This window comes from Heloderma suspectum, chromosome 1 (assembly GCF_057233095.1).
Source record: "Heloderma suspectum isolate Gila_16-S chromosome 1, 16-S_ref, whole genome shotgun sequence".
NCBI lineage: Eukaryota > Metazoa > Chordata > Lepidosauria > Squamata > Helodermatidae > Heloderma > Heloderma suspectum.
This window is the reverse complement of record NC_139458.1, coordinates 403,615,055-403,642,875: the sequence shown is the minus strand read 5'-3', so window position 1 is coordinate 403,642,875 and position 27,821 is coordinate 403,615,055. Positions and strand designations below refer to the sequence as shown.

At 45.7% G+C, this 27,821-nt stretch overlaps 1 protein-coding gene across 1 annotated transcript in view; it reads right to left on the bottom strand.

The window, feature by feature from the left end:
* The window catches only part of KCNH1 (potassium voltage-gated channel subfamily H member 1), a 351,345-nt gene that overhangs the window by 312,856 nt on the left and 10,668 nt on the right, over nt 1–27,821 (bottom strand). Inside the window, exons 2-3 of the mRNA XM_084832718.1 lie at nt 6,447–6,570; nt 4,284–4,390 (exon numbers count right to left, since the gene is read on the bottom strand). Of these exons, the coding sequence (XP_084688844.1) occupies nt 4,284–4,390; nt 6,447–6,570 (231 nt within the window). The remainder of the gene's footprint in view (nt 1–4,283; nt 4,391–6,446; nt 6,571–27,821) is intronic.

Genomic DNA, 27,821 nt, shown 5'->3' with positions numbered 1-27,821 from the left:
CATTTGGAGGGAAAGGGCAGGAAACCTCTGAACTTAAGAGCTAGGATGAGAGTGTCCACCCCTTTCCTATGGGGCATCAGGGCGCAGCTGTTGTCATCGTGCCAAGTGGGCTGAGCGCCTCCTCTCGGTGCCCGCCATCTCCCACTTGTCCCTGCGCCAGCACCTTGCATCCAGAAGCTCCAGTTGTCCCTCCCTCTCCCTGCCAGGGTCACTGTCATTCTCAGGAATATGAGCAGGGAGGGGCTCTCCCTCCGGCTGCACCTCTGAACAGTGTGCGGGTTCCTCTCCCACGATTTCTATCTCTTCCTCAGAATCAGAACTGCTTTGGGGCTTTATGGGCTCCAATCCAACCCTGACAGAGAGTGGCATTGGCCACTTTGTGCAGCAGGACTGCCCCAAGCACAAACCTGTCTTGCAAACAGCAGCACTTCAGGCTGTGCTGTAATAGGCAGGAAGGGAACAAGCTGAGAATGAATAAAAGATGACAAAGAAGGCAACAATTCCTGCACAGAGGCATGACTTGGTTCTTGTAAGTGTGTGTTAAGCCTTTGAAAACTGACGGGAGACCTAATAGGCAACTAGATTCCCAGTGCCAAGACTTGCAGTTAGTGCGATCTGTGAAGTGGGTTGGACTCCCTCTCCTGGCCACATCACAGCTGGCCCTTGATGGCAGTCTCTGGAGGGAAGGGCTAATGATGCTGGTTGGCAGAGGGGCATTCACTCTCCCCAGCCCTTAACAGCCTTTTAGGTTTGTCGCCTGTATTCCAGAGAATGCTGGAATTTCAAGGAAGCTTCTCGGGGAGGCTTCCTTGATCAGAAGATTAGTAATGGTGGAAAAGCTTCTCTGAAAGACAGCTTGCCTACCATGGGCATTCTTCCCTAAAACAGCTTTCCCCAACCTGGTGCTTTCCAGATGTGTTACACATCTGGAGGGCACCAGGTTGGGGAAGGGTGCCTTAGAATATGCAGCCCTGTAACAGTGCTGGGCATATGAAAAGGTGTGTGTCCTCTCGGCTCATGCAGGGAGACAAGGCAACCCAATAGGCTTGGCTAGTACTTCTCATGAACCAGCTATATTTCCACGCATTGAATGTAAACATGGGAGTTCCATGACCAGTTCTCCAGATGGTTTTCTTAGCAAAAAGCAGGATCAGGAGGGGATGTAACCTTTCTCCTTCTGCCAAGAGCCCGATGCTGCTCACCATGGAAGAAAAACATGAGTAAGTAATAGCAGGGTTATTAAATCACTCCAGCAGGGTGATTTGCACTAGAGAATCAGCATGGGATGGGGGCCTGGGAATGTTAACCCTCTTTTCCCTATGGCCCCAGTCCAATGGCATTTTGCAAAAGGAAAAGTTGGTGGGAGATCCCTTCGTGGAACTCCCACATCACATGAAGTCTGGCTGTTAGAACATGCCTTAGAATCGTCCTCAATATACCAGAGTTCCCCAACATACAACTCAGGTTCGCATGTCACAAAAACCCAGAATGTTTTTAAATTTGGGGTTATTGGGAATGATTCCCCCCACTGCAAATAGCCTGGCTAAACAAGCCTTCCATCCATGGTTTGGTAGCATTCTGCGCGAATCGGGAACTCCAGCTTGTCTCACTCCCAACAAGCCAGAGAAATAATCCACAGTTTGTTCGTTCACAATAACACAGATTTTCTTTTTTTAAAAAACTGGATTATTGTGATATACAAGCACAGCCAAATGTGGAAAGGGCTCATGAACTTTTTTAAAAAACCTTTGAAAAGCACTGTTTTAGGTCAACAGGAAAATCTCACGTAATGTCTTAATCATACACTATGTAGCAATGTATGTTTCACACCATTTGCCAGTAAAAATTTATGATGTGAAAGTAGGATATGGAAGGAGACCAGATACCTGTGAAAGTTTCTCACTGTAATCTGAATATGCTGTTTCTGCATGTTATGGGCGTAAAGAAAACCCAGTGACTTATGGTGGTTAGGATTTGGAGCAACGAAGTGATGGGTGCTTAATTTATTTCCCCATATGCTATTTTATTTCCCCCATATTTCCCCATATGCTATTTGTCCACACCCACACCAAAGTACTTTCCTCCACAACTTTCCAGATATGTGTTTGGAGAGGCAAATAAACTTTTGGAACTTGTGGGGAGGCAGATTGGCTGCAGGGGTGGGGTGCAATCTGGAGCTGAAAAGCAGAGGGTGGGGAAAGGGTTAGACAGCAACTGCTTCCCAACTCTGGAGTGTTCCCTCCCAAACAATTCCTTCTTGTTCTTTTTTAAAAGTCTGTTTTATCACATGCGTTTGCCAGAAATCAGAGTTGGGTTGGCATCAGGCAAAGAACCCTTCACAGGGTGGCCAGTTATGTATTGCCAAAAAAAGAGGATAAAGGAGAACACCAATCTGCATGATGTTTGCATGTGCTAATTTATATGTGTAGATGCTAATTTAGAAAGAATAATTATAGTCTGAAGAAAGATATAATGCATTTCTCTCTCTTCAAATGGGGGGTTGGACTGGATGGTCTCATAGGCCCCTTCCAACCCTACTATTCTATGATTCTATGATCTGATCATAGTGGTGAAGACTGACCAGGTGGCTCTTGTGCCTGCTCAGTACACTGTCCAAGTGCTCATTCTTGATGGGCAACTTCAAGGACCCAATCCCCTTTCTTATGGTGGATTCTTGGGCAGGCCTTCAAAGAGAGGACTGTTCTACATAAAGCAGGACACCTGGCCGCCCTAGCCCTTAAGTGGGCCCTTCCTAGGTTGGTGGGCCCATGGCTCACTTTCTAGAACACCTGGCAATCTGCCAACTCCCCTGGCCACCTGCACACTCCCTGAGACACACCGGGTTACCTAGAGAGGCAGCACCTACCATTTTAATTCTCCACAATGATCCAGAGCAAAGCTATGGCAGCCAATATGGAAAATCGTAGGAAATTTAAAATGGGAGGCCACTTTCCGGATTCAGCTGCTACAACTGGATAAGCCTGTGTCTGGAGGACTAGGTGGTCCTAACATCAGTACTGGTGGCTCTGCTGAGGCACTCAGGCCCTAGCAGCTGCCTGAGGATTCTGGGTGCTGATGGTGGGCCTGAGTGCAATGTTTATTTAGGCCCTTGGGCTGAACCATTTTGTTTGTTTGTTTGTTTATTATATTTATATCCAGCTTTTTTTCCTCCTTAAGGAACCCAAGGCAGCATACATGATTCCCCCCCTCTCCATTTTATCCTCACAACAACATCCCTGTGAGGTAGGTTGGGCTGTGAGTCAGTGACTGGCCTGAAGTCACCCAGTGAGCTTCATGGCCTGAGTGGGGACTAGAACCCAGATCTCCTGACTCCCAGTCCAACACTGTAGCCACTACACCACACTGGCTCTCCAGTGTCAATTTATACTGGCTTTGGGCAATATCCAATACTGTCACAGCGCTAGGACAACCCAATGCAAGCACAACATCATTGCTTGCTAGGCAAAGGGGAAAAGTGACAATCTGCCACCAAATTTTGATGGCAAAGCACGCTGCTGAAATTCAGCAGCAAAATGCCACTTTTCCCCTTTGCAGGTGCTAATGAGAGAGCTTCGGCTATTGGGCAGTATAGAAATGAAAAAAAATAAAAATAAATAAATAATAAATAATGATGCTGCGCTAGTGTGGTTCACAGCATTGGAGACTGCCCATTGTTTTTAACTCCTGCTCTTCCTCCCTTTCCATTTTCTCTGATATTTCTTTATTGTGATTTAGATATTGATACAATTGACCCATGGTGTACTTTATTTCCATGTATATAGCATTTGTCTAATATTTGAGTTTTGTTTAAGTAGGATCCTGAGAGACTAGAGAAGCTTCTGTTTTAGCCACCTGTCTGGGATTCCAAAAACAAGGGGTTGTGAATCATCCTGGCAGGCTAAGATGACTGGCTGATGGGCTGAATTCATTGTGATGGGTCACATGCACAGGAATATGAGAGCATGGCCAAGGGGCGTCCTGCAAGAGCTCTGATATTAAAACTCTGTAAGAAAGCAAGTTACTACAACCACTGCTTCTGATTATCACTGACTGTATATTATCAGTGGCACGCCTATTACTGTATGCCAAGTAAAGTTCTAATTCTCATAATTCATTCCAGCTGGAAACCTATTCATGACCAGGAAAAGGGGGGGAATACGCCCAGTGCCATTCCCGTAGGAGTGGTAATGTCTTGCCAGGTTAAAACACATCTCATGATTTGCTTGCCTGATCGCTTCCTATTTCAACCCCACACGGTTGACGACGTGAAACGTGAAACTTACTGTTCTTCTTGTACATCAAGATTTCAAAGGAGTTCATTTCGTAGTTCTCAAATGTTTGTCGAACTTTATCCATGGTGTCTTTGTCCGTCAGCTCTCCATACATAAAACTGCAAGGAAATGGAAAGACGTTCAAAAGTGAAGACAGTGGAGAATCACATACAGGTCACATTGGCATAACAGACTGGCTAGGAAGTCCTTAGAGTAGTCTAATTAAAATTCATCTGTCCAGAGAATAGGGCTTGTTTGTTAACCAGAATTATTCCCCTGAAGAAGAGACTCTCATTTAAAACATGTCAGTATTGGGATTCTCTAATAAATATTGGCTTACAACACTATTCTCTTTCCTTTGCTGCACCATTTCTGTGTGTGCACATTTGTGTGTGTGCGGGTGACTGCGTGCTGGGAATTCTAGGGTTAAGACAGGTGCCTAGGCAATTGTCCAATACGGACAATGTTGTCCCACACAGACAAGGCGGGAGTAGTGTACCAGCTCCATGAGTAACACCAAATCAGACCTTTGTCTGAACAGGCTCAAGTTTCAACAGACAGCACACATAGGAGAGCCAGGGTGGTGTCGTGGTTAGACTGCTGGAATAGAGCTTGGGAGATCTGGGTTCTAGTCCCCAGTCAGCCATGAAGCTCACTGGGTGACTTTGGGCCAGTCACTGAGACTCAGCCTAACCTACCTCACAGGGTTGTTGTGAAGATAAAATGAAGAGGAGGAGGATTATGTACGCCGCTGCGGGTTCCTTGGAGGAAAAAAGGCGGGATATAAATGTAATAATAGCAATAATATAATATGGTGAGATGTGATAGTATTCATTCTTTTCAGACTCTGGGCCCACTTTTAAGCACTAAGGCAACACAGTGCCTCTTTTAAGCCAGGACAGCTAGACTGGTGGGGACGAGGGAGAGGGCCTTTTCTGTGGTGGCCCCCACTCTGTGGAACTCCCTCCCTAGGGAACTCCGCCATGCCCCCTCTTTAATGAGCTTCCCCCACGCATTAAAAATGTGGTTGTTCAGGCAGGCATTTGGGGTGGGTTAGGGTATTTTTAGAAATATGATGCTTTTACTGTAGAATTTTATTGTTTTAAACTGTTCTATTATATACTCTGTACATCGCCCAGAGTGGCTGGGTGACCAGCCAGATAGGCAATTAATAAATTTAGTTAATAAATAAATACATTTAACATTTATATATTATTTATCTCTGTTTGGTTCCTTCTTTGTGTTTGCCATCACACTCTCTTTCTCCTCCTCTTCTCTTCTTCCTCTTAAAAAAACACAAACAAAAAAGAATGTGGTGCCACTCTTTAGGTTATGGCATGAAAAGCATGGGCAATGGCCCACTAGTTCAAGACTAATAATGAAGTGCAGGTGCAGGGAAGCTGATGCCCTCCAGATGTTTTGGACTACAACTCCCATCAGCCCCAACCAGCATACTCAGTGGTCAGGGATTGTGGGAGTTGCAGTCCAAAGCATCTAGAGGGCACCAGATTGTCTACCTCTGGTCTAGTAGGTACAGCAGGCTTCCACAATGTGGTACCCTCCAGATGTTTTGGACTTCAACTCCCATCAGCCTCAGCCAGCACAACCAATGGTCAGGAATCCTGAGTTCAAAACATCTGGAGGGCACCTGTTGGGGGAAGGCTGGGGTACAGTGTTCAACTTAGGCGGGGGGAACCTAGGTGCACATTCCTGCTCAGCTTTAGCACTGAAGGTCCCTGGGCAGCCTTGGATGAGTTAGTACCTCTCCACCTAACCTACATCGCTAGTTTGTTGTGAGTGGAAAAAGCTCATATATATGCCACCTAAGCTCCTTGGAAGAAGGGAGGGGAGGGATACAGAAACGCCACTGCCACACTGATCTTGCATGCCCCCTATCTGCTGTTGAAGACTACGGGGGATTGATACCCTCCCCATGTGGCTTGCTGGTGTCAGACGTGGCGAGTCTGCCCATATGCGACACTCAGAAAACTCTCCCTCTGGAAGCAGTCCTAGTCTCTCGGCTACAAACTGCAGCTGCTGTTGTTTCAGCCTGGGGAAGATTAAATGGAAAAAAGTGGGATGAACAGATTGTTTCCCCCCCCCCTTATTTTGCTCAAGCAAGAACATTGCAACATTACAAGTTATTTAAGAGAAAGTCAATCTGCACTGAAATACCTGCAGGTGCTGCTTTTTTGCATAACTTCTGCTCTGTGGTATCCTGAGAGCTTGCAGAATCCATCATTGCTATACACAATAGGCCAGTCCACTATCTGAGCGTTACCCAGGACAAAATTGGTATCTGTTTGGAACAACACAAAAAAGCTCCATGGCACATGAATTGATTATACAGCTGAACCCTCCCACCCACCCCCCATCACCAACACACACATGCAGGAGGCGCTCTTACGCAGTGGTGGGCAACGTATCGCCCTCCAGATGTTTTTGGACGGTGAATCCCATCAGCTCTAGATGTCAGGGTGGACACTGAGCCCATAGAATCCCAGAGTAGTTCTGATTCTGAGGTAGAGCAGCCACTCCTGGAAGAGGAGCACGCTCATCCTTCCCAGGGCCAACAGCTGGCAGAGATTCCTCCCACCGGCATTCCTGGCATAGATAGCAGTCCCGGGAATGAGAGAGCATGGGAAGAAGACTTGCTGGACGCGCGACGCCGACACAGGAAGCAGCGCCAAATGGAGGGCGCGGAAAGGAGGCGTAGTGCCCGGTTGGCGCACAAACAACGGTTGCGCCCAGAGGATCCAAGGGAAAAGGGGAGGGACAATCCCTAGCCCATAAGTTCAGGGTCTGCCAGTGATTCTCCTTCAAATGGGGACCAACTGTTCCAACTTAGGGCATAGGTACTCTGCTGCTCATATCTAGTTGCTAACAATAGAGTTGTTAAGTTGTAAAAGAGGAATAAAGCTTTGAAAAGGATCCCTTTGTCTGTGTCTGGACTTGGCTACTGGATTAGACTGAAAGAGGCTGCCAAGGAGCCCTTGACACTAGCCAGCATAGCCAATGGTGAGGGCTGATGGAAGTTGCAGTCCAATAATACCTGGAAGGCCACAAGTTGCCCCCTCCCACCCCACAGTCTTACAGGCTCCCCCACCCCATTCCATCAAGATAGGGCCAAACTAGACATGGCACAAATTACATTCGTTCAATTAATGTGCATGTTTTTAAACATGTAAACATCAGGGCCCTGAGCAGCAGTAAAACTGCAGATGAGGGGGGAGGAAGACTTTAACCCTTTCCACTCTTTTCACGGTTTTGATGAAAATCCCGCCCTCGCACTGCTATTTGCAGTGCTCATCAAGCTAAACAGCAGGGCCGCCCTCCTGATGAATCCCCCACCTCAGATGGCAGCGTGGGAGGAGCAGCGAACAGCGCACTCCCCCCTCCCCTGCCAGGAGAGCCCAACTGCTACCTCCAGTGTGTGATCCAGAGAGCCCTGCCAGCCGCTCTCCCACCATGGTATTTGTCACAGCAGGAGAGCCAGGCCAGCAGGGCCGGCAGGGCTCCCCAAAGCTGCCGCACACCCACCTGCCTGGCGGCACTACAACAGGTGCTCCTCAGCAAGAGATTGGGGCCAGTGGGGCTCTCTGGAGCAGCCACTCGGCAACACTAGCAGGTGCTCCAGTGAGCCCCACTGGTCCCACTCTCCCGCTCTGGCAAACTTGCAGGGTGAGAATGGCTGGCAGGGCTCTCTGGAGCAGCTGCCCACCCTCTGTTTCCCTCAGATAAGAGCAAAACAGAGGACAGGCAGCTGCTCTCAGCCAGCCACCTTCTGCTCACACTGAGAATCCTCTCGGCACAAGCCAGGAAGTGGACAGGCTCTCTGTACAGGCAATGTCCTGGGACACCCCTTCCATAATGCCTGGCTCTGAGGAAGGATGCCCTCAGAGCCAGGCATCTGGGCCTAGCTAGCTCTCTGAAGAGCTGCAGTGGCTGCTTTCTCCAGCCAACTAGTCTCTCCAGAGAGCAGGCGGTGGCAGCAATGGGTGGGGTGGAGACGGCAAGGGGGTGGGAGGCATGACACAATGACAAGGGGGTAAGGGTACACAGCAGCAGCAGCAGCACACAGCGGCGGCACGGGTGCATTCTCCTACCTCAGGCAGAGGGAAAGCTTGCACTGGCACTGCTAAATAGAGAGCATTTCCTTATAGCAACCTGAGAAGAGGCCCTTTTGCGGTGTCCATGTGGAGTATCATGGCTTAGTGGCATAGTCTTCTCAGAAAATGGAGGTTAAAGTAGACAACAAAGCCTGTAGCAGGCATGACTGCCATCCACTGGCAACTGTTTCTATAGAGATAGGATTCTGAACCTGATAGCCTTTGGCACATGAATCTTTATGTCAGTTTCTCCATGTTTACACCTTAGTTCTGTCACTGAACCATCATGCGCATGACAGCCTATGAGCTATGTGGAGAGTGCTATCCTTATCTATAGCTTGCAAACCCTTCATCCTTCTACATAGTGTATAAGCAGAGTTTCTGAAATGCTTTCTCCTTACTGTCAGGAAAAAAAGCCTCTCCCACTGATTGTGGTTTTCTGATCCTTTCCAAATATTTTAATGGCTTGGGAACCAGCTGCTCAGCTGCACAATTCCACATTTTTATGCTGATAGCAGAATACGGATCTGTCCCAGAGCCCAAATGGGTCCATATATGCGTTGCTGCAGGCTTAGTCCCAGTCAACAAACAAGTTCACCAAATGTTGAAGGAACATCGCAGCATATCATCAAAGATTATTATATAATTTTCTGAAAAATTATCAATGAGGCAATCTTTACTTCTGGACAGAAGGAAATCAAGAAAAGCTGGCTTGTTGGGATTTGTCAAGAGTACAATAGAGCACTATAAGAGGATATGAAATTGCTCCCAATGAACAGGACAAGATTTCCCTCAAATAAGTTTCCCTCCTGTAGCCTACCAGGAATCTTGGCAAAGAGTTTCTGGATGCAAGTAAAAATTGTACTTGTAGAAAGGCCTAGGTTTTTACAATTTTGATTACTGTAAGTTTTAAAGTTATCCGTTTGATGAGAGAGAATGTTTCCTGATAGCAGAAAGCAATTGCTGGTCCAACAGGTTCATCACTACAATTCCAGCTTTCTGTTGAGCAGATAATAAATTATTTGTAGCTATGCTTATGCAAACTTAACTTAAACTGAACTTAAACACATCCAACCATCTTGGCTCATGAAATTATTGGCCACGTCTTCAGTTTTGGACAACAGGCACACTATGCCTGTTCTTGTCTTTCTAAAAAGTTCTTATCTTTCTAAACCAATGTGCTGCCAAGATCTTTCCATTTGCACATATTTAGAATCATAGGATCATAGGAAGCTGCCTTATCTATCTAACTTATCTATTCTACACTGACTGGCAACAGTTCTCCAAGGTATCAAGACAAGGTTCTTTCCCAGCTAGTGGTGTAGTGGAGCCAGGACTCACAGGGATGCAGCGACAGCACTTTTTTGTTAGCAGGGACACTGACGTCATCCCCCCCCCCTCAGAATTTCCTGTTCCCTCTAATCTTAGCTGCAATCCTTGCAGTAGCTGGGGGGAAATGAATTTTCCCAGCAACAATATACTGTTTGATCATATAGTATCTGGGGGTGGCTTGGTCTTGAATGGGCAATTAAGACCCATTAGCTTTTTTAAAAGAGTGCTCCTAGCAGATGTAAATCCCTTGAAGTGATTTGTTGATATGGATCAACACAGCTATATGCAACTTTGGATTCTCCTTGGGGGATGTGGCTATGGGGACTGTCATGATGTGTTACCAAGGAGGAATGAGCCTTCTAGGATTTGGAGACAATGAACACACTAATGGATGCAAGCTAAAGAGTTTTATTCATCAAGAATAATGCTTACGTCACCGGGAACCCCTCAGAGAACCTCAGCGTAGAGCTGGACTATGTGTTTGCACATAGGGGTCCATCCACTTACATTCTCTGAGGGGTTCTTAAGTTAGTCATGACTAACTTGTGCCATTTATTTCACTAAGTAGGACTAACACTGGATAATACCCAGCTTGTTGGAAGTTCAAACTGATTTTTTTTTTTAAATCTGCGATCTTCTGTATTGGTTTTCTTTTAGAATGTGGTGCATAGTAGACGTAAGTTCTGGTGATGCTTCAGTTACTTGAACATAAGGCACAGCAGATTTTGAGATAACAACTGAATATGTAATTTTATTTTCTTATACTGAATTATTTTCATTGTAAGCCACTTTGAGGATTATTTTACTAGAAAGGCATGGTCTAAATACGAGCTAAACTAAACTAAAACTAAATAACAGCTAAACTAATACTAAATATTACCTAAGCGAAACAAAAACTAAATATCAGCTAAGCAGAACTAAAACTAAATATCAGCTAAACTAAACTAAAACTAAATAACAGAGCTGCTTTGAGGACTTGTGTGAAAACTCACTCATCCAGGAACTGGATATTCCCAGTAATGTTTAGATAGAAACCAGTTCAGCCCTCAGAGCTGATGCTGACCCCCATCTCTCCAGTGATGCAGTGCTCATTTAGCAGCCCAACACCTTCCATCCACCCTGCCTACTTAGGAAGACACAAAGGGCAGTATCCAATGGGGGGCTGCACCCCTGCCAATTCCATTGCACCCCCGCCAACTCTGTTGTGCCCCTGCTGATTCCTTTCTGCAAGGAAGTCCCACCATTTGCACAACAGAGATTAAGCGCTTCCGGGATCAACCAGAAATGACCGGAAGTGCTCGTTTCTTTAACGGGGCAGGTCAGTGGTCACACAAGGGAGCTCCACCAACCTCTCCTGATCCAGAAACTGGCATTTCTGTTCATTTCGGAGCTTCCTATAGGAAACATTAAATGTCCGTCACGCAAGCAGTGGGTCCCGCTTGTGCTGTGGAACTGGCCAGAGAGGCCGCTTGCACAACAGCCATGTTGGTTACTGCCCAGAATGTCCACGCATGCTCTGGATCCTGTGCCTGAGCAGTTTCAGGAAGAGGTGGGGCCAGTGGTGGTGCAGCTCAGTCATTTAAGAGCCTGAACTTCGCAATCTTATAGCAGGGCAGGGGGCTTTAGATGTCATGTGTATTATTAGTTCAGTTGTGAAGCACACAACTAACATTTATCTTCTCACCCCTGCCATCATTTTGTTGTAGAAAGGGATGTCTGTGTGTAAGTCTGTCTGTGTAAAGTAAAAAGTAATAACATGAGCATGGGTAACCATGTACGTGCCATCCAGCTACCCCCTGACTACAGGAGGAGGGGGGAGGAGGAGGAGGGGGAGGAGGAGGAGGAGGAGGAGGAGGAGAAGAAGAAGAAGAAGAAGAAGAGGAAGAAGAAGAAGAAAGGATGCTGCAGTGAACAGCGTCAGCCAGGTGGGCCCCAATATGCCCATGCTGCCCCAGGTACTGAATTTGGGTCTCTTTGCTGCTGCCCCCCCCACCTGCTGCTGTTTAGTGGGCCCTTTGGGAAGAGCTGGACTTTGGCCCTGAAGTCCTCCCCTAGCTGCACTATTGTCCACAAAGGTACACTTGAAAACTACTGCCCTGGGAAAGCACAGCAAGCACAAAGAGTCAGAACCACATCAAGAGTGGCTTAATAGGTTTACAGCAACAACAACAAAATGCAAGCATGTCATTCGTACACAGTTCCACAGTGCTATGCCTCCAACTCTGTATTTAAAAAAAAAAATTTAAAAGCCACCCACATTGCATATGATGAAACATTTATTGCTGTTACTAGCAATTTCACCAAGTGAAAGACACAAATAAGGAAAGCTTAAACACTCGCTCCTATAAATGTCCTTGTCTCCCACCATCAAGAATATTTTTTTTCCATGAAAAGCTTTTGTCACGCAACGAGCGTGTGGGATTCAATCAAACACATCGCACAGTGATGAACGTCCACTGGCCAATTGCATTTACAACAGGAGAAGTATCTTTATACTCCCTTTGGAGTGAAATATGGCTGTAATATAACTGCAGCACATTTTAACTGCTTTGTTTCTCACACAACCTGTGTTCAATCCCCTGGCTCTTGCTTAGTTTGTTGTGGCCTGTTCCAGAAACAATAAGAATGTTAGCATTTACTACAATTAATTAAGTCAAGCCGTTTCTCCTCATGGCTGGAGATTATATTCCTATTAACTCTGCACCCTGTATCACTAAGATAGATAAGAAAAACTGGGATATTGAAAAGGCAACCCTAAAATGAGTGCAAACTTCAAACTGTGCCCTTTCCTAATATGAATCACCATGTCAGTTTGGCCTATTGCTCTTAGGGTGATCACAGTATCCAGCTCAGAACATCCAACCACAAATAGATTGAAGGACACTCAAGTCCAATGCTAATCCACTGTTTGCAGGCTCATTTCTAGGGACATAATTTCAGATTTGAGGGGTACGGATAAGAAGTACTGGGAGAGCAATATTTAGCAAAATCCTAGGGCCTGCCATTAGATTCATTCAAGGATACGGTATGAAAGTTCTGTAACATGAACCGCCTCCCACACACAAACGGTTGTATTTTTCTATTCTAATTCTGAAATTACATTTCTGAAATTACATGGTGACCCACCCAGGGGCTTTTCTTCCATCATGCCCCCAACCCCTCCATTTTGCTATTTTTCTTTAAAATAACATTCCACCTGAAGAAGAATCTTATTAACCTTGCTGACTATTTTGTCACTTTTTTTATTGGTGGCAGCAGCACTGACTCCCACCTTCCCTGGGATCAAAGCCCCTGGTTATTATGGTGCTTTAACCCTCCCACCAGCTGTCCTTTCCTCCTGCGTATGCCCAAGGAAGTCTGGGACTCATAGTTCTTCAGTAGAGGAGCCATAGGGAAAAGTCCTCTATTTGAAGGGCTGTCCCATCCAAGTCCAGTTTAAACACGTGAGCCATAAGGAGGGAGAGCAGCAAGGGTCTGGAAGTTGCCCGTCAACTGCCAGCATCTGGGCAGCAGATTGAGCAGGCACAAAGGTCACCTGATTACGGACTCCCTCACTATGGTGAGATGTATTGTATTTCTATTTAAATTGCACGAATTATTTCCAAATTAGCCAATGTTAATGCAAACCTGTATCCTCTATTGGCCTCTCTTTAGGTGAAGCATTTCTTCTTTTTTGGCAATGCATAACTGGCTACCCCATTCTTGAGAAAGCGTGTCACTTACGACCAGTTTGCGCGTAATGACAAGCTGCTGTGCATTAATTTCCCCACAGGGCTCATCGCCACACGCTGGCAGAAGTTTTTAAAATGCAAGCCGTGAGGCGGGCAGCAAGGCGCGCCGCGGCTTGTCATTACGTGTGAACCCGGTGAGGGTGGGTGAGGTGATTGATAAACCACCCAGCAACCCTACAACTGGGTAGAACCCTACAGTAGGGTTCTGGGGGGTTTGTTAACCACCCCAGCGAGCCACCCTTGCGGGTTCACATGTAATAATAGCCGGGCCGGGCCGGGACAGGGCAATAAAGGAAAATCCACCAGCACATGCCCAGCATGCACAGGGGTGGGTAATAAGCAAACTGGGTCATGCGAACTGGGTCATAGGGAAGCACAAGTCCATCCCTCAAACTACAGGCCCTACTATGACTGCACAAGCACAGTATCTCAGTTATGCCATTTATTTCGGCTGTAACACATTATGATTGGCTCCAGCAAATCCCACAAGATCTGGACAATGAGTAGTTGCCAAATACAGGGTAATAAGTCACCAAAAATATCCTCAAGCACAATCTGAGTTGTAGTCTAAGACATCTGTAGGGCACCAGGTTGGGAACGGCTGTTCTGGAGTGTACTCTCAGTTCACATGGGACATCAGCCCGGACTTGGGGCCATACCATCACCCCAAGTTACCTGAGAGTGTGGCCTAGAAGGCACTGAACATTTTCTTGTGGCTGTGCTTTGTAGAAAAACATGGGTATCAGTGAGGAAATTGTCTTTCAGGGAAGCTTTTCTGCCCCTACAGATCTTCCTGTTAGGGTGATCACTTAAGCACTGCCAAAAAAGAGGAAAGGCATTATGAAAAAAGAGGACAAAAGAGAACACCAATTTGCATATGATAATTTATATCTATAGATGCAAATTTAAAAATAATAACTAGAATTTAAATAGAAATACAATACATTCACCATGGTAGGGAAGCTTGACTAGGTGACCTCAGTCTGCTGTCCAGGTGCTAACCATTGATGGGCAATTTGAAGACCCCTGCTTTCCCTTCTTACGGTTTAAACTGGACTTGGACTAGACTGCCCATCAAATAGAGGACACCTTCAAATAGAGGACTGTCCTTTGTAAAGTAGGGAACATAACTACCCCACTTCCCATTGAAGAACTGCTGATAAGCTTACAAGAACCCCCACTCCAGGTTTCTTGAAACATAAAATCATAGAATCATAGAATAGTAGGGTTGGAAGGGGCCTATAAGACCATCAAGTCCAACCCCTTGCTCAGTGCAGGAATCCAAGTCAGAGCATCCCTGACAGATGGCTGTCCAGCCTTGTCTTGAATGCCTCCAGTGTGGGAGAGCCCACCACCTCCCTAGGTAATTGGTTCCCTTGTTGTACTGCTCTAACAGTCAGGAAGTCTTTCCTGATGTTCAGCCGGAATCTGGCTGCCTGTAACTTGAGCTCATTATTCCGTGTCCTGCACTCTGGGATGATCGAGAAGAGATCCTGGCCTTCGTTTCTGTGACAACCTTTCAAGTACTTGAAGAGCGCTATCCTATCTCCCCTCAGTCTTCTCTTCCATACTTTGAACGCCATTGGATTTAGAAGAACATTGATCTAATCTAGAAAGCCAATTCCTATGTTGCTATAAAACTGATTAATGAAAGCAAAACCAAGGCCAGTGCAGGCAATATTTCTTAGAGCATTCATACCCTGAATTAAAAACAAGGTAATTCCACACATACACGCTATTTATTTTTCTGGGCACAGATGGCTTCTAGCTAAAATAGCCCATTTAATATCAACACATTTTTTAAAAAAATCTGGGTGAAGCATGCTATGAGACTAATAGGGCCCTCAAGAAAAGACAACACTGCTGAAAAGAGAGGAGCTGTTGCATAGGTATCGATACGGCACGGAAAGGTTACATTCCATTCTCTCACCCATGATGTTCTACTGAGATCAATGGATAGAAAGGGGGGGCACTGCTGAGAGCTAATATCCTTTGATAGTGGTAAAACACCTTGGAGGAGATTGATTTTTATTTTCATTTTTTAAGCCCCTTTTCCCACACCGTGCTAACTAATGAAAATATGTGCACATGGGAAGATGCGAGTACTATGAATCCTGGCAGCCGCTATTATTTATTTTAATCGATTAAATTCTATAACATATGATTTAGGCCTCAGAGATATGTCTGAGCATGTCTATATCAGTAAAGAAATACCCATCTTGATTCACAGTAAATAAAACTACCACTGTAAACATGCAGAGTGGGTAAAACCCTGAGAATTATTTTTTTCCCAAAATTTTAAATGCTTTTTACACGTAGAATGCGATGTATTCATATTCTAAACCCCTCCTCTGTCACGTTCCCTTGGCCCCCACCTTCTTCATGCACACACACAAGAAGAGAGGCTTTAGTCTCACGCCTTTAATTCACTATCAACAGGTTCATTACAGATGCAAATCCTCGAAGACTCTCAGGCTACAAAGGAATACAGCTGCTTCATTTACAAATGGCAACAGGGGATCCAAATGGGAGCTACGAATTTGCCAGCAGTTTGAAATAAGAATTTGCTGGCTAGAATAACTTAGGGAGGGATGCCCCTCCCTTCCTCTGATGTTCCCCTACGTCGACCCTCACGCATCACCAACTGGGCTGACCGTTTGAGCTCCGCCTCCAACTTTTCCCTCTTCGCTCTGCACCGCAGTCTAGTATCCCTCAGGTCATACCCCACACTTTCCTCCTCCTCCTCCTTCTCCTCTTGGATTCTCACAGAGGAGGGAAAGGGGGGCTTCAGGCCCAGCCATGTCTGTGTTAACATCCTGAGAAGCATGCCTATCCATATCTGAACTTGCTCAGGAAGATGCCTCCCCTGGTTCTGGCTGTTCCCCCTTCTGAGTCTGAACTGCCAACTATCTCTATATGCTCAGAATCAATCCTGACATCATCCCTGCTTCCACAATGCCCCCCATCTTCCCCCGTGGGGCCCCAGGCTTGTGGGGGTAGCTTTGGTGGAAACGGCGAACCAGCAAGGGGCATGCAAATGTTCTGCCGGTTCCCAGGAGCATTCTTCCGGCCCATAACCATCCCAGTCTACCAAATATTGCAGCCGCCCCCGGAAAAGGCGCGAGTCCAGGATGTCAGCAACTTCAAACTCCTCCCCCCACCACCAAAACGGGAGGTGGGGTGTGCAGTTGGAGCGATGGGAGTCTTCAGAGACCACTGGGGAAAGTAACGAGTGATGAAATACAGGACGCACCTTCAGGGAGGGAGGGAGAGCCAGTCTAAAAGCGACAGGGTTGATTTGGGCTGTAATCTGGAAGGGCCCTGTCAGATGGACTAACAGCGTCTTACTCGGGGGGGGGAGGCCTGATGGGAGGTTTCAGGTTGACAACCATACCCAATCCCCAACATGCAGAGCTGGACCGAGTTGGCGATGCCGGTCCACAGTTGCTTTCGCTTGCTCAATGTTGTCCTTTAAAAGGTGATGCACAGAGTGCAATTCCTCTAAAAAGTCATGAGCAGCGGGCACCAAGGCAGGCCTAACGAGGAGGGGAAGGTCTTGAGATGGTACCCAAAATTTGCAAAGAAGGGGGTTTGGCGAGTGGAGGCATGACATGCATTGTTGTAAGCAAATTCAACAAGAGGCCACGGAGACACCCAATTGTCCTGTTGGTAATTTACATAGCAGCGTATTTATTTATTTATTTATTCATTCATTCATTTATTCATTTAATTTCATTTCTATACCGCCCAATAGCCGAAGCTCTCTCTGGAGTAAATACTGCTCCAGCGTGGCATTGGTGAGTTTGGTCTGCCCAACCGTCTGGGGGGGGGAGCAGAGGAAAGTCGGATTTCTACATTGAGCAGTGTAAGCAACTCCCACCAGAATTGGGCTGTGAATTGGGCCCCCCAATCCAAAACCAGGCCCTCAGGCCAGCCATGCAACCTGAAAACGTGTGTCAGAAAGACCTCTGCCGTTTCTTTGGCCGTGGGCAGTCCAGAGCACGGTATAAAATGGGCCATTTTAGAAAATAAGTCCACCACCACCAGAATGGTGGTCTTACCTTGTGAACGTGGCACGTCAGTGATAAAGTCAAGGGACAGCAGTTTCCAGGGCCCAGAGGGTGTAGGCAGGGGACCGAGTAATGCAGTGGGTTTGCCCGTTGACAGGTGTCATAGGAGGCGACATAGGTTCTGACATCCCGACACACTCGAGGCCACCAAACACGAGTGTAACCCCATAAAACATTTTAGAAAAGCCCAAATGCCGAGCAGTGGAGGAGCCATGGCACTGACAGAGGAGTTCCTCCCGGAGGGTTTTGGAAGACACATAGACTCTGCATGAGTGATAAAGCAGCCCACTTTGCAACGAAAAGGGGGTTGACTTAGTGGTGCCAGCTGTCTGTCCCAGCTCCCTCACCACCTCCCGCCCCCCAAGCCTGACAAGTCTGTTAGGAGTTTCCAGCAAGGAGGGAACATCCACCACCGGGGTAAGCCTTGTGCCCATCTCTCCTCAGTCCCATCTGTTGCTTCCTGTGCATCTCCAATCTCCCCAGTGGGGGGGTGGGGAACATGTAATGGCACAGGTGGATTCTGAGGCTACTACCAGTTTTCTGGATGAAATGTTTGCTCAACAACGCAACTTCTCTGCTGTGCTCCTGCCTGCCCCATTGAAAGTAGAGACCATCAACGGGCGTCCTCTCTTGTCTGGAGCAGTCACTCAGATTACAACTCCAGTCACCTTAAGTTCCCAGGGACACGTCGAACAAATTCCATTTCACCTGGCCACGGTGCCCCAGTACCCAATTGTGCTAGGCATATCATGGCTGTCACATTCCCTTGGCCCCCTCCTTCCTCATGAACACACACACAAGAAGAGAGGCTTCAGTCTCACGCCTTTAATTCACTATCAACAGGTTAATTACAGATGCAAATCCTCGAAGACTCTCTGGCTACAAAGGCATACAGCTGCCTCATTTACGAATGGCCAGCAGTTTGAAATAAGAACTTGCTGGCTAGAATAACTTAGGGAGGGATGCCCCTCCCTTCCAGTGATGCTCCCCTACATCGACCCTCATGCATCGCCAACCGGGTCAACCGTCCGAGCTCCGCCTCCAACTTTTCCCTCTTCGCTCTGTGCCACAGTCTAGCATCCCTCAGGTCACGCCCCCACACTTTCCTCCTCCTCCTCCTCCTAGGTTCTCACAGAGGAGGGAAGGGGGGGGGGCTTCAGGCACAGCCATCTGAATGTTAGCATCCTGAGAATCATAGAATCATAGAATCATAGAATTGGAAGGGGCCTATAAGACCATCAAGTCCAACCCCCAAGAAGCACGCCTATCCATATCTGAACTCACTCAGGAAGATGCCTCCCCCAGTTCTGGCTGTTCCCTTTCTGAGTCCAAACTGCTAACTATCTCCATACACTCAGAATCAATCCTGACATCCTCTGTGCTGACTTTTCCCACATGGCTAAGGTCCATGATCCAGGTGTCACAGTCATTAGAGGCTGGTGGCTCCAATGTCAGTGAGGCGGTGAATCTGCTCCGGGTTTCAATCAGAACCAGTCAGAACTCTAAAGGAGCTATCCAAGGGGCAATCTACATTACAACTTTAACCTGGTTTCAAACCTGTTTTTAGAGATTATGGCTACCAAATACAGGAATTCTGGGAATTGTAGCTCTTGGAAGAGGGGCCGCTTGGGCAGGGGACAGGGGTCTCTAGCAAAGAATTCTCAGTACCCTCATGAAACTGCAGGAACCCTTTAGATAAACCAGTTTGAAACCAGTTTAAAGTTGCAATGTAGATTGCCCCCAAGGTGCAGAAGCACCGCCTCCCCACTGACATCAGCGCCACCAGCCTCCACTGGTCGCAGCCTTACTAGCACTCTGCAGTTATTCAAACCCTTTAAGCGTTCTCTGATGATTACGCAGGACTAAAAACTAGAGCTGTGCACAAATGGCCTCTTGAAATTCTCCACCTTGCACGTGAACAGAGAAATTTGGGAGACAGTTTCAATGAATTTCTCCAGAGGGAGGAGAAATTCTCCACCATTTCTCCCAGGTAGGGCTCCCCATTGGCAGGGCTTGTGCACAGCTTCTTTCTTTTTTGGTAAGAGTTTTGGGGGTCTTTGCACTGCAACAGCATCAGCTGTCTTGGCAGGCCAGCCCCCAGTTTGCATCCACCACAATGTACGTGGGGGTAGTGTTGTGTCTGGCTCCAGGGATGAGGTGGAGATTTGCTCTGCCAAAACCTGTCCTCCAATGTCCTGATTGTTTCTCCCCCCATGAAAGAGCTTTCCATTGTTCTGCCTCATTTGGGATGTTTTAGAACTTATTTTTTTGGTGTTTTTGAGTGTACCGAATCACAGCTAGCCTCCCAGGCTGCCTGCACATCCTGGTCTGAAAAAGCCCTATGGGAGGAACTACCCCATCGTGCCATAAACTGGGCTTTAACTGAAGTGTAGGACGCGAGGAGGCCACAGGCGGCCAGAGAGAAGACTGTACACTGAAAAACTGGACATTTACACTCACTCCTTGGCTACCTCCTAAGGAAGGTAAGCCCAGGAAACCCAAACCAAACCCCTGAGAATATCTCTGAAATTTCTTCACCATTGAATCTGTGTTTCACAGGTTGCCAGGTATTTTTTGTTCCATCGCCTGCCCATCAATGGAATTGGATTTTTTTTTTTTTAGTTTCCAAATCTGTGCAAATTTGCATTTGCACAAATGCAAATTTGCATAAATTCACACATGCAAAAATGCACAAATCCCCCCAAAATGCACATTTTCATGCTTTAGAACAGGGGGGAAATACACATTTTCGGCCAGGGTTTTTTATTATTATTATTATTATTATTATTATTATTTATTTCATTTCTATACCGCCCAATAGCCGAAGCTCTCTGGGCGGTTCACAAAAATTAAAACCAAACAACACACAAGAAAACAATTTAAAATATATAGAACATTAAAACCACAATATAACAATACAACCACAATAAAACCTAGCAGCAGTGCAGGAGTTTAAAATACAGATTTAAAACAGCAAAGATAAAAATTTAGAAAGCTAATTTTTTTTTATTTGTTGCATATTTTTCTACAACAAAATTTGTGCAAAATTCCCGAAGGTTAGAAGAACGGCCCGCAAGTCCATGGAATCCGCTTGACAGAGGAAAAGCTGGTATGCTGTGGAATCTGAACTCATAAATCATTAAATCGTAAATCGTAAAAATCCGAATTCATTTGGTTCCATTGTGGATTTCTCCGACATCCCTAGTGGCAGATGGCGTCATTGTCCCTGCTAATAAAAAAGTGCTGGCACTGCATCCTTGTGAGCCCTGGCTCCACTATACCACTACTCCAGCCTCTTCCCTCTCTCAACAGTCAGCTAACCAAATCCCCGCCTCTAGCCCAATGGACATTCCATGCTCCCTTTAACTCTCTCCTCCAACTTATCTTAACATTACACATTCAAGCAATCTTCCCTGCCTCCTCCAGGCCTCTCCAAACACAAGACCCCAAACAAAACTTGGTTCATTTCCTAGGTGTATATATCTGAGGAGAACCCCCCAACATAGTAAAACCAAACATTTGACTATGGCTCTAGCAGTGTATACCTGACCTTCTTTTCTTCTCAGTCTGCTATCCGGATATTAACTCTCAAGGGGCAGCTTCAAGGCCCCAGCTGCTCTCCTTTCTTCTAATGTTTTTTTTATCTGTAAATTTGACTTGGACTGGACAGAATTTCAAATAGAGGATGCCTTCAAACAGAGGGCTGTCTTCTGACAGCTCTTCAAATAGAGGACTGTCCTCTGTAAAGTAGAACAACTGGCCAGATTTGAGGAGGGAGGGCTAAGTGTTAATTGGGGCTTCATTATGAATCAATGTAAAAGAGGCAGTCAAACAGACCTGAAGTTAATTCATTACATTTTCATGGAAATAGAGGTTAAGTAAGTGCCAAGTGCTTATAAATCTTTGCGTGGGCAGGGACAATTTATTTATTTATTTATTTATTTATTTATTTATTTCTATACCTCCCAATAGCCGAAGCTCTCTGGGCAGTTCACAAAAACTAAAACCAAACAACACACAATAAAACAATTTAAAATATATAGAACATTAAAACCACAATATAACAATACAACCACAATAAAACCTAGCAGCAGTACAGGAGTTTAAAATACAGATTTAAAACAGCAAAGATAAAAATTTAGAAAGCTAAAATGCTGAAAACACAAGCAGATTCACTTTTTATTGGGGGAAAAAACAGGGAGGGTTACAAACCAAGGTTTACAAAAAATAAAGATTTTATGGCCCAGTACATTTTGAAATGAAAGGGCTCCAACATGTTTCAGCGGTGAAGAAGTGTGATTTGAAACACACTGGGCTGATAGAATCATTATTTTTGTGCCCCCTTGCATGAGATTTCTTCCTCTCCCTCCCCCCACCTGCCATTATTGTTACCTTCCCTCCTTTGCTTTCTTTACCTTTTATTGAACACTCAAGTCCAATTGTATTGTACTGAGGCAAGGTGAATTGAATTAACTGCACACTATCCCCTTATGTATACGTCACCCTCCATACTCCCCCTCTTTCCTTGGACTAGAAGAAACACTGCAGTAGGCCTCTTTTAAGGGACCTACCGGGGAACTGTATAAAACAGCATTGATAAACCTGTTCCACTCCCCAAACCTGCATGAAACCTCATTCAAGGAAGCAAGGTTCAATAGATAACACAATCCTGTCTGCACATTTCCCCTTGTATCTCTTGTCAGTAAAAAGGCTGGAAGTTTACTTTTTAAAAATGAAAGCTGAATGTTCTAAGAAGGGACCTGGAGAAAATTCCTCAGGGGGCCAGGTCCTCACAGACTTCCTATGGCTCTGGACCTGACCAGCAGCAGCATCCTCTGTCTCTCTGACTAAGCAGACAATTCAGTGGGAGAGAGATGAGGACATGGAGGGTTCATTCCCTCCTGACAGATGGCTCATCAGGAAGTAGAACTGCAGCCGGCTGGAATCATTGCAACATCCTCCATCTCTTGCAGGCCTGAACATGGGGAGGTTTTGGCGACGCTAGCCGTCACTTGGTCACGAGACAGTAGTGGCTAGTGCCCATTGTGGCTGATGGGGCAGAGGACAGGCAGATGCTCAACATTCTACGGAGAGTGCTGGAGGAGTACAGAAGAAGACCAGTTGGAAGCAGCAGAACAAATGTACCTGGTTGTGGGGAGATGGGAGTGGGGGACAGGCAAGGGGTCACTGCCCCATTTGCCGCAAATATAGAGCTATCTCAGTCATGAGAGGTGGGAGCAGGGTGGCAGCAAGAGGCAAGGCAGAATGAGGCTCAGGAGGCCTGGTCCCAATTATTTTTTTAAAATAAATCTCTTTCAAAGAGGCAGATTACAGACAGTTTAAGAGCCAGTCTACAATATTAATCAGAATGAGACGATAGACTGGCATTCTGGGTTGTACCACATCCCTTCGGACTAGGGTTGGAGGGATCTGTCAATTTTGCTTTCACCTGCAAATTCGCGAATTCGTTAATTCTCAAGTTCTTTTCATTCTGAGTATGAAAAAAATGAGTGAATTTTGGTGAATGGTTATCAAAAATGAACTGAAACGAAATTCTCACCCATCTGCACTGGCCAAATTCAATGGGCATGGCTATTTCCAGCATGGAGAATACCATGTTGTACATGCCTGCCAGACAGCTGTTAAAGATGAGGAGCCTGTCAGAAGAAAGAGGCAGCAGCTCTAATTCAGCACTTACAGGGTTGCATACACAGGGATTCAAACCCAGGCTTTTAAGAGCTGAACACTTGAAGCCCTTGGCCTGGATGGATGAATCTCAGTGAATTTCAGTTTCTCCCACATTCAGTTTTTTAAAATCTCAAGTTCTTTTCATCTCAAATATAGAGAAATGTGAACATTTTGGAAAAGTCTTATAAAAAATGAACTGAAATGAAATTCTCACCCATCTTTACTTCAGAATGAGGGGATGTCATGTTTTTAATGTATCGTCATCTTAAAAACTAAAAGAACAACAACACTTCTCGGCATGACTCTGCTTGAACAAATCTAAGTGTACTCAGCAGTTTCCATAGATTGTCACAATTCCACTCCAATGCTGGTTATTTTTACATTACTAACTATTTCACCATAATCCCCAAATATTTAACAGTAACTTCCTGAAGTTGCAGGGGTTTGGAAATGGGAGGACCACATGAGAAGAGTAGGAAAGGGTCCCTACCCCACAGAGACCCTGTAAAATTGCCACAAAACAGTAGAACATCAGAACAATCCCATGCTGCCCTCTTATAAACTCTAAAACTCACAGCAGCAAGAGTAGTACCTGCAGCATCCCTCAAGCCACCAGGGACTATCTCTGACAGCAGAGGGCATCAGAAGGACACTGACCCTAGGCTGGCTGGGCCATTAACACATCCTGAGAACTTCTGGAGCTTGGTGGCAGCCTGGATGCTCATAACCGCCAGTTCCATGGAACCACCACATACAAGGGATTCTTGCCAGGCTACCACCACATCTCAAGGGAGTCTGGATCACAGCAGCAAGTTGGTCATTATGTCCACCCTTTCCATGGAGCCACATTTTGCCCACCAGTTCCAGCAGCCGCCTCCCGCCCCCCACAGTACACGCTACAGTGGCCATGTATTCTACTCTGTGGGGAACAGTCCTCTATTTGAAGGCATCTTCTATTTGAAGGGCTGTCCAGTCCACATCCCTTTTAAAAATCAAGGGTGCTCAAAGTCACTTATCAACAGTGAACACCTGGACAGGAGACTGGCAGATACACAGGTCACCTGCTCACTATCATGAGATGTATTGTAGTTCTATTTAGAGTAATTGTTTCTAAATTTCCATATGTACAGATAAATTAGTATATGTCAATGTTATGCAAGTGTGTGTGTGTGTGTGTGTCCGCTGTCTCTCTCTTGGTGACACGTAAGAGGTGGGTTACCCTAATGCACAGACACTTGTACAAACCTTTGATCCTATGGGAAGGAAACAGTCTGCAGCGAAGGACACCAGCTACTTCCATCCCATAAGGCCAAATAAAGATGATGAAAGAATGGTCTCATCATGGGTGGAACAAGGAGGAAGGAGGAAGGTGAGCACAGAGGTTGAGTAGAAGATGGAGGAATAGAAGGACAAGTTGGGGACAGGAGAAATAAGGACAAGTAGTGGAACAGGAGTGCGGTAGCAGGCATAAAGGCTCTTGCCTTCCTTTCATTCCCTCTCCCAATTCCATGCAGGCCCCTAATTGGGCTTTTGTGATTGAAATTTGTCGGAACGCTGGGAAGAGGCCAAGAGCGCACTCTTGCTAGCTCTATCGACACTGTGCTAGCAGAAAACAGTGCTTGTGTACTGTAACTAGCACATGGGGGGAAAGTGGCGATTTGCCATTGAAATTCAGCAAATTGCAGCTTTTTGCCGTGGCACTAGTTACATTGCGGAAGCATTGGTTTGCGCTAGTTCGACATCAAAAAATTGGGAACCGATGACTGAAGTGGACAATCAAGAAAACTACGCATACTGGAGCTTGCGTACAAGACACCGTCTATGCCGAGAGCTATAAAACAAAAAGTTACGTGAAAAATATTGGAATGAGGGGCTTGGGAAATTGCAGCATATTATAAGCACTTTGTCTTGCCCCGCAGTTTTTGTCTCTATTGTAACAGAGAGTGAAAGGAGAAGAAAAAACATGCTCAGGAAAGCTGTATGGGAACAGCTCCCTCTAGTGTTCAGTGTCAGGTTGCTGCACCCTCAAGATAGACCTAAGGCCATGTATTACATTTCAGTACTGAATTCACAGAATGCTTATCGTAGCATAACAATCTAATATTTTACTGTTCAAAAAAGCTAACATATGGCATGCAATCTGATTGCATACGTTTTTCAAAAATAATTGCACTATTTAAATTTCCCCCTTTGGTTTTTTAAAATAACTCAGTTCAAAAGTAGGATATTATGCATCAGATCCCCTTCAAAAACCCTCCGTTTGTTACTGTGTAATTGAGGAAGACCATTTCAGGATCTAAACTGTGGGGATTACAAAAGTCCCCCAAACTCATTCTTCCACAATCAAACCTGCCAAAAACTTAAATTAAGGTTGCATTCTACAGCTTCCGAAATGGTAGAGAGTTACACACCAAAGGCTCATGGGAACGTTCTGGGTAAGATGGCAGGTATACTGTAAGATGGCAAATATACTGGAAGTATAGGGATATTTTTAAAGGTAGAAGTACACGTCGATGGGGCTCCAGCACCAGACAGGACATCAAGTAAAGGTGGCATGCATGGATAACTAATGCAGGCACATTGGGTAAGGCACCCTAGATACATGGAGAATAGAGTAGCTCTGCTATCCAATCTACATTGTTCTCTGCTCTCCACATTGTTCTTGTCCCCCACATATGATAGCTTTCAACTGGTAGCTGGAACTAGAGGGCAATGCATGATTTAGATCTTTTCTTATCTCTGGCCGAAGGGAAATTAACTTTCTAGACCATTTAATTTTCTAGACAATTGGCCTACAACACCCATGAGCCTTCATCATTGGCTATGCTGACTAGGGCTGATTGGAGTTGTAAGCCAAAACATCTGGACTGCCCCCTGATAGACAATGAAAGAATTTCCATTCTTTGGACGTTGGAGCAAAGAAGAATTAACATTGGTTCTTCCTTGTGGGGTGGAAGAGTGGGGAATGTATTCACCCTTGTACATAACTCATGTGTGAGAAGTATAGAAGTAAGGTAGACTCTTCTGAATAACTCCTAGAGAAGTTCCAATGTGGTTTGATTTTGCCCAGGTGCACATAGCATTCAGCAAGGCAGAGCCTCTTGGGCAGGGGTAGGCAACATGGTGGCCACAGGCCCCAATGCACCTCCAGACACTTTTCTTGGCACCCACCAAGGTGCTCTATCCCACCCACTTTTTTTAATTAACACATTTTCTTAGCAGCAGCTGCAACTGGTGTGTAATAGGTTTCTGTTGGTGCTGAAAACTCTGGGTTCAGAGGAGTCTTCTAGTGTGTTGGGACTCAGACCCCACCTCTGCTTTGTACTAGTCTTTTGAGCAGGTTACTTGTCCTTTGCCATGACTCTCATGGCAATTTAGAATTGCCAAATGTGCCCACAGGCCCCCAAAAGGTTGCCTACCTTTTTGTTTTATCTGGGTTGTTCAGCTGACCAGAGGACTGCTGACTTCTTAAATGAAACAATGCAAAGCACTTGCTTGAGATAGCGGATTTCATGGGGGTGCTATCGTCCTGCCTGCATACTTTCCATACATCTTTTAAAACAGAGATGGTTCGGGGGCTGGAAGTGTATTTTGCCACACAAACTGATCTCTTCACAGATGGTTGGCATGATCTAGCATTACACGGTTAAAGTGTGGACTAAATCAGTCTCTTACTACTTGAAAGCATACTTTATTTTCCTTCCGAGTAAAATATAATAACAATAATGTGATAAGACTCCAAAGCAATATATGTTTGGATGAGAGTCAGTTCTGACTTATGGTCCAGGTGGACAGGTGACCTACTTTACAGAGACAGTCCTCTGTTTGAAGGGCTCTCCAGTCCAAGACCAGTTGAAAGATAAAGAACCAACAGAAGGGAGAGTAGCAGGGTCCTTGAAGGTGCCTACTTATCAACAGTTAGCGCCTGGACAGCAGACTGAACAGCCACCCAGGTCACCTGGGCAGTCTTCCTTACTATGATGAGATACACCGCATTTCTATTTAAATTAGAGTTATTATTTCTAAATTTGCACCTATACATATAAATTAGCATATGCAAATGTTATGCAAATTGCTGTCCTCTTTTGTCCTCTGTTTTGGTGATGTGTTTCCTCTTTTTTGGCAGTGCATAAGCAGCCACCCTAGTCAGAGTTTGAAGTGAGTTGAAGGCTGGTCTTCCAGGATAACCAATGGTCAACAGGGACCCAAACATGCATTTTATCTAATATGACTAGATTGTTGTTCTTTAGGTGCATGCATCTGGGTTTATTTAGTCAATCATTTCATTGCAAATAAACACAGAGTTATACTTTTGCTGTGGAGGAAAATCACAATTTGGTTATTGGTCGGCATTTTTCACCCCCAGCGAGAAGAACCTTTGCAGATGCTTCTGAGATGTGGACAGTAGTTTCACACATGTTGCAGGTACATTGCATAGTGTTGGCTTCTAAAACTCAGTTGTGAAACACACCCATTGAATTATCTGGATGTGCTCTCAGGCACTGTGACCCTAAGCCACTCAGGATGCCAAGGATGACGTTGTAAGTTAACTCAGAAGAGAGTCCAACCTTGCTCAATGGGCCTCACATCCAAGCACACAGGACAACAGCTTTTGAACAC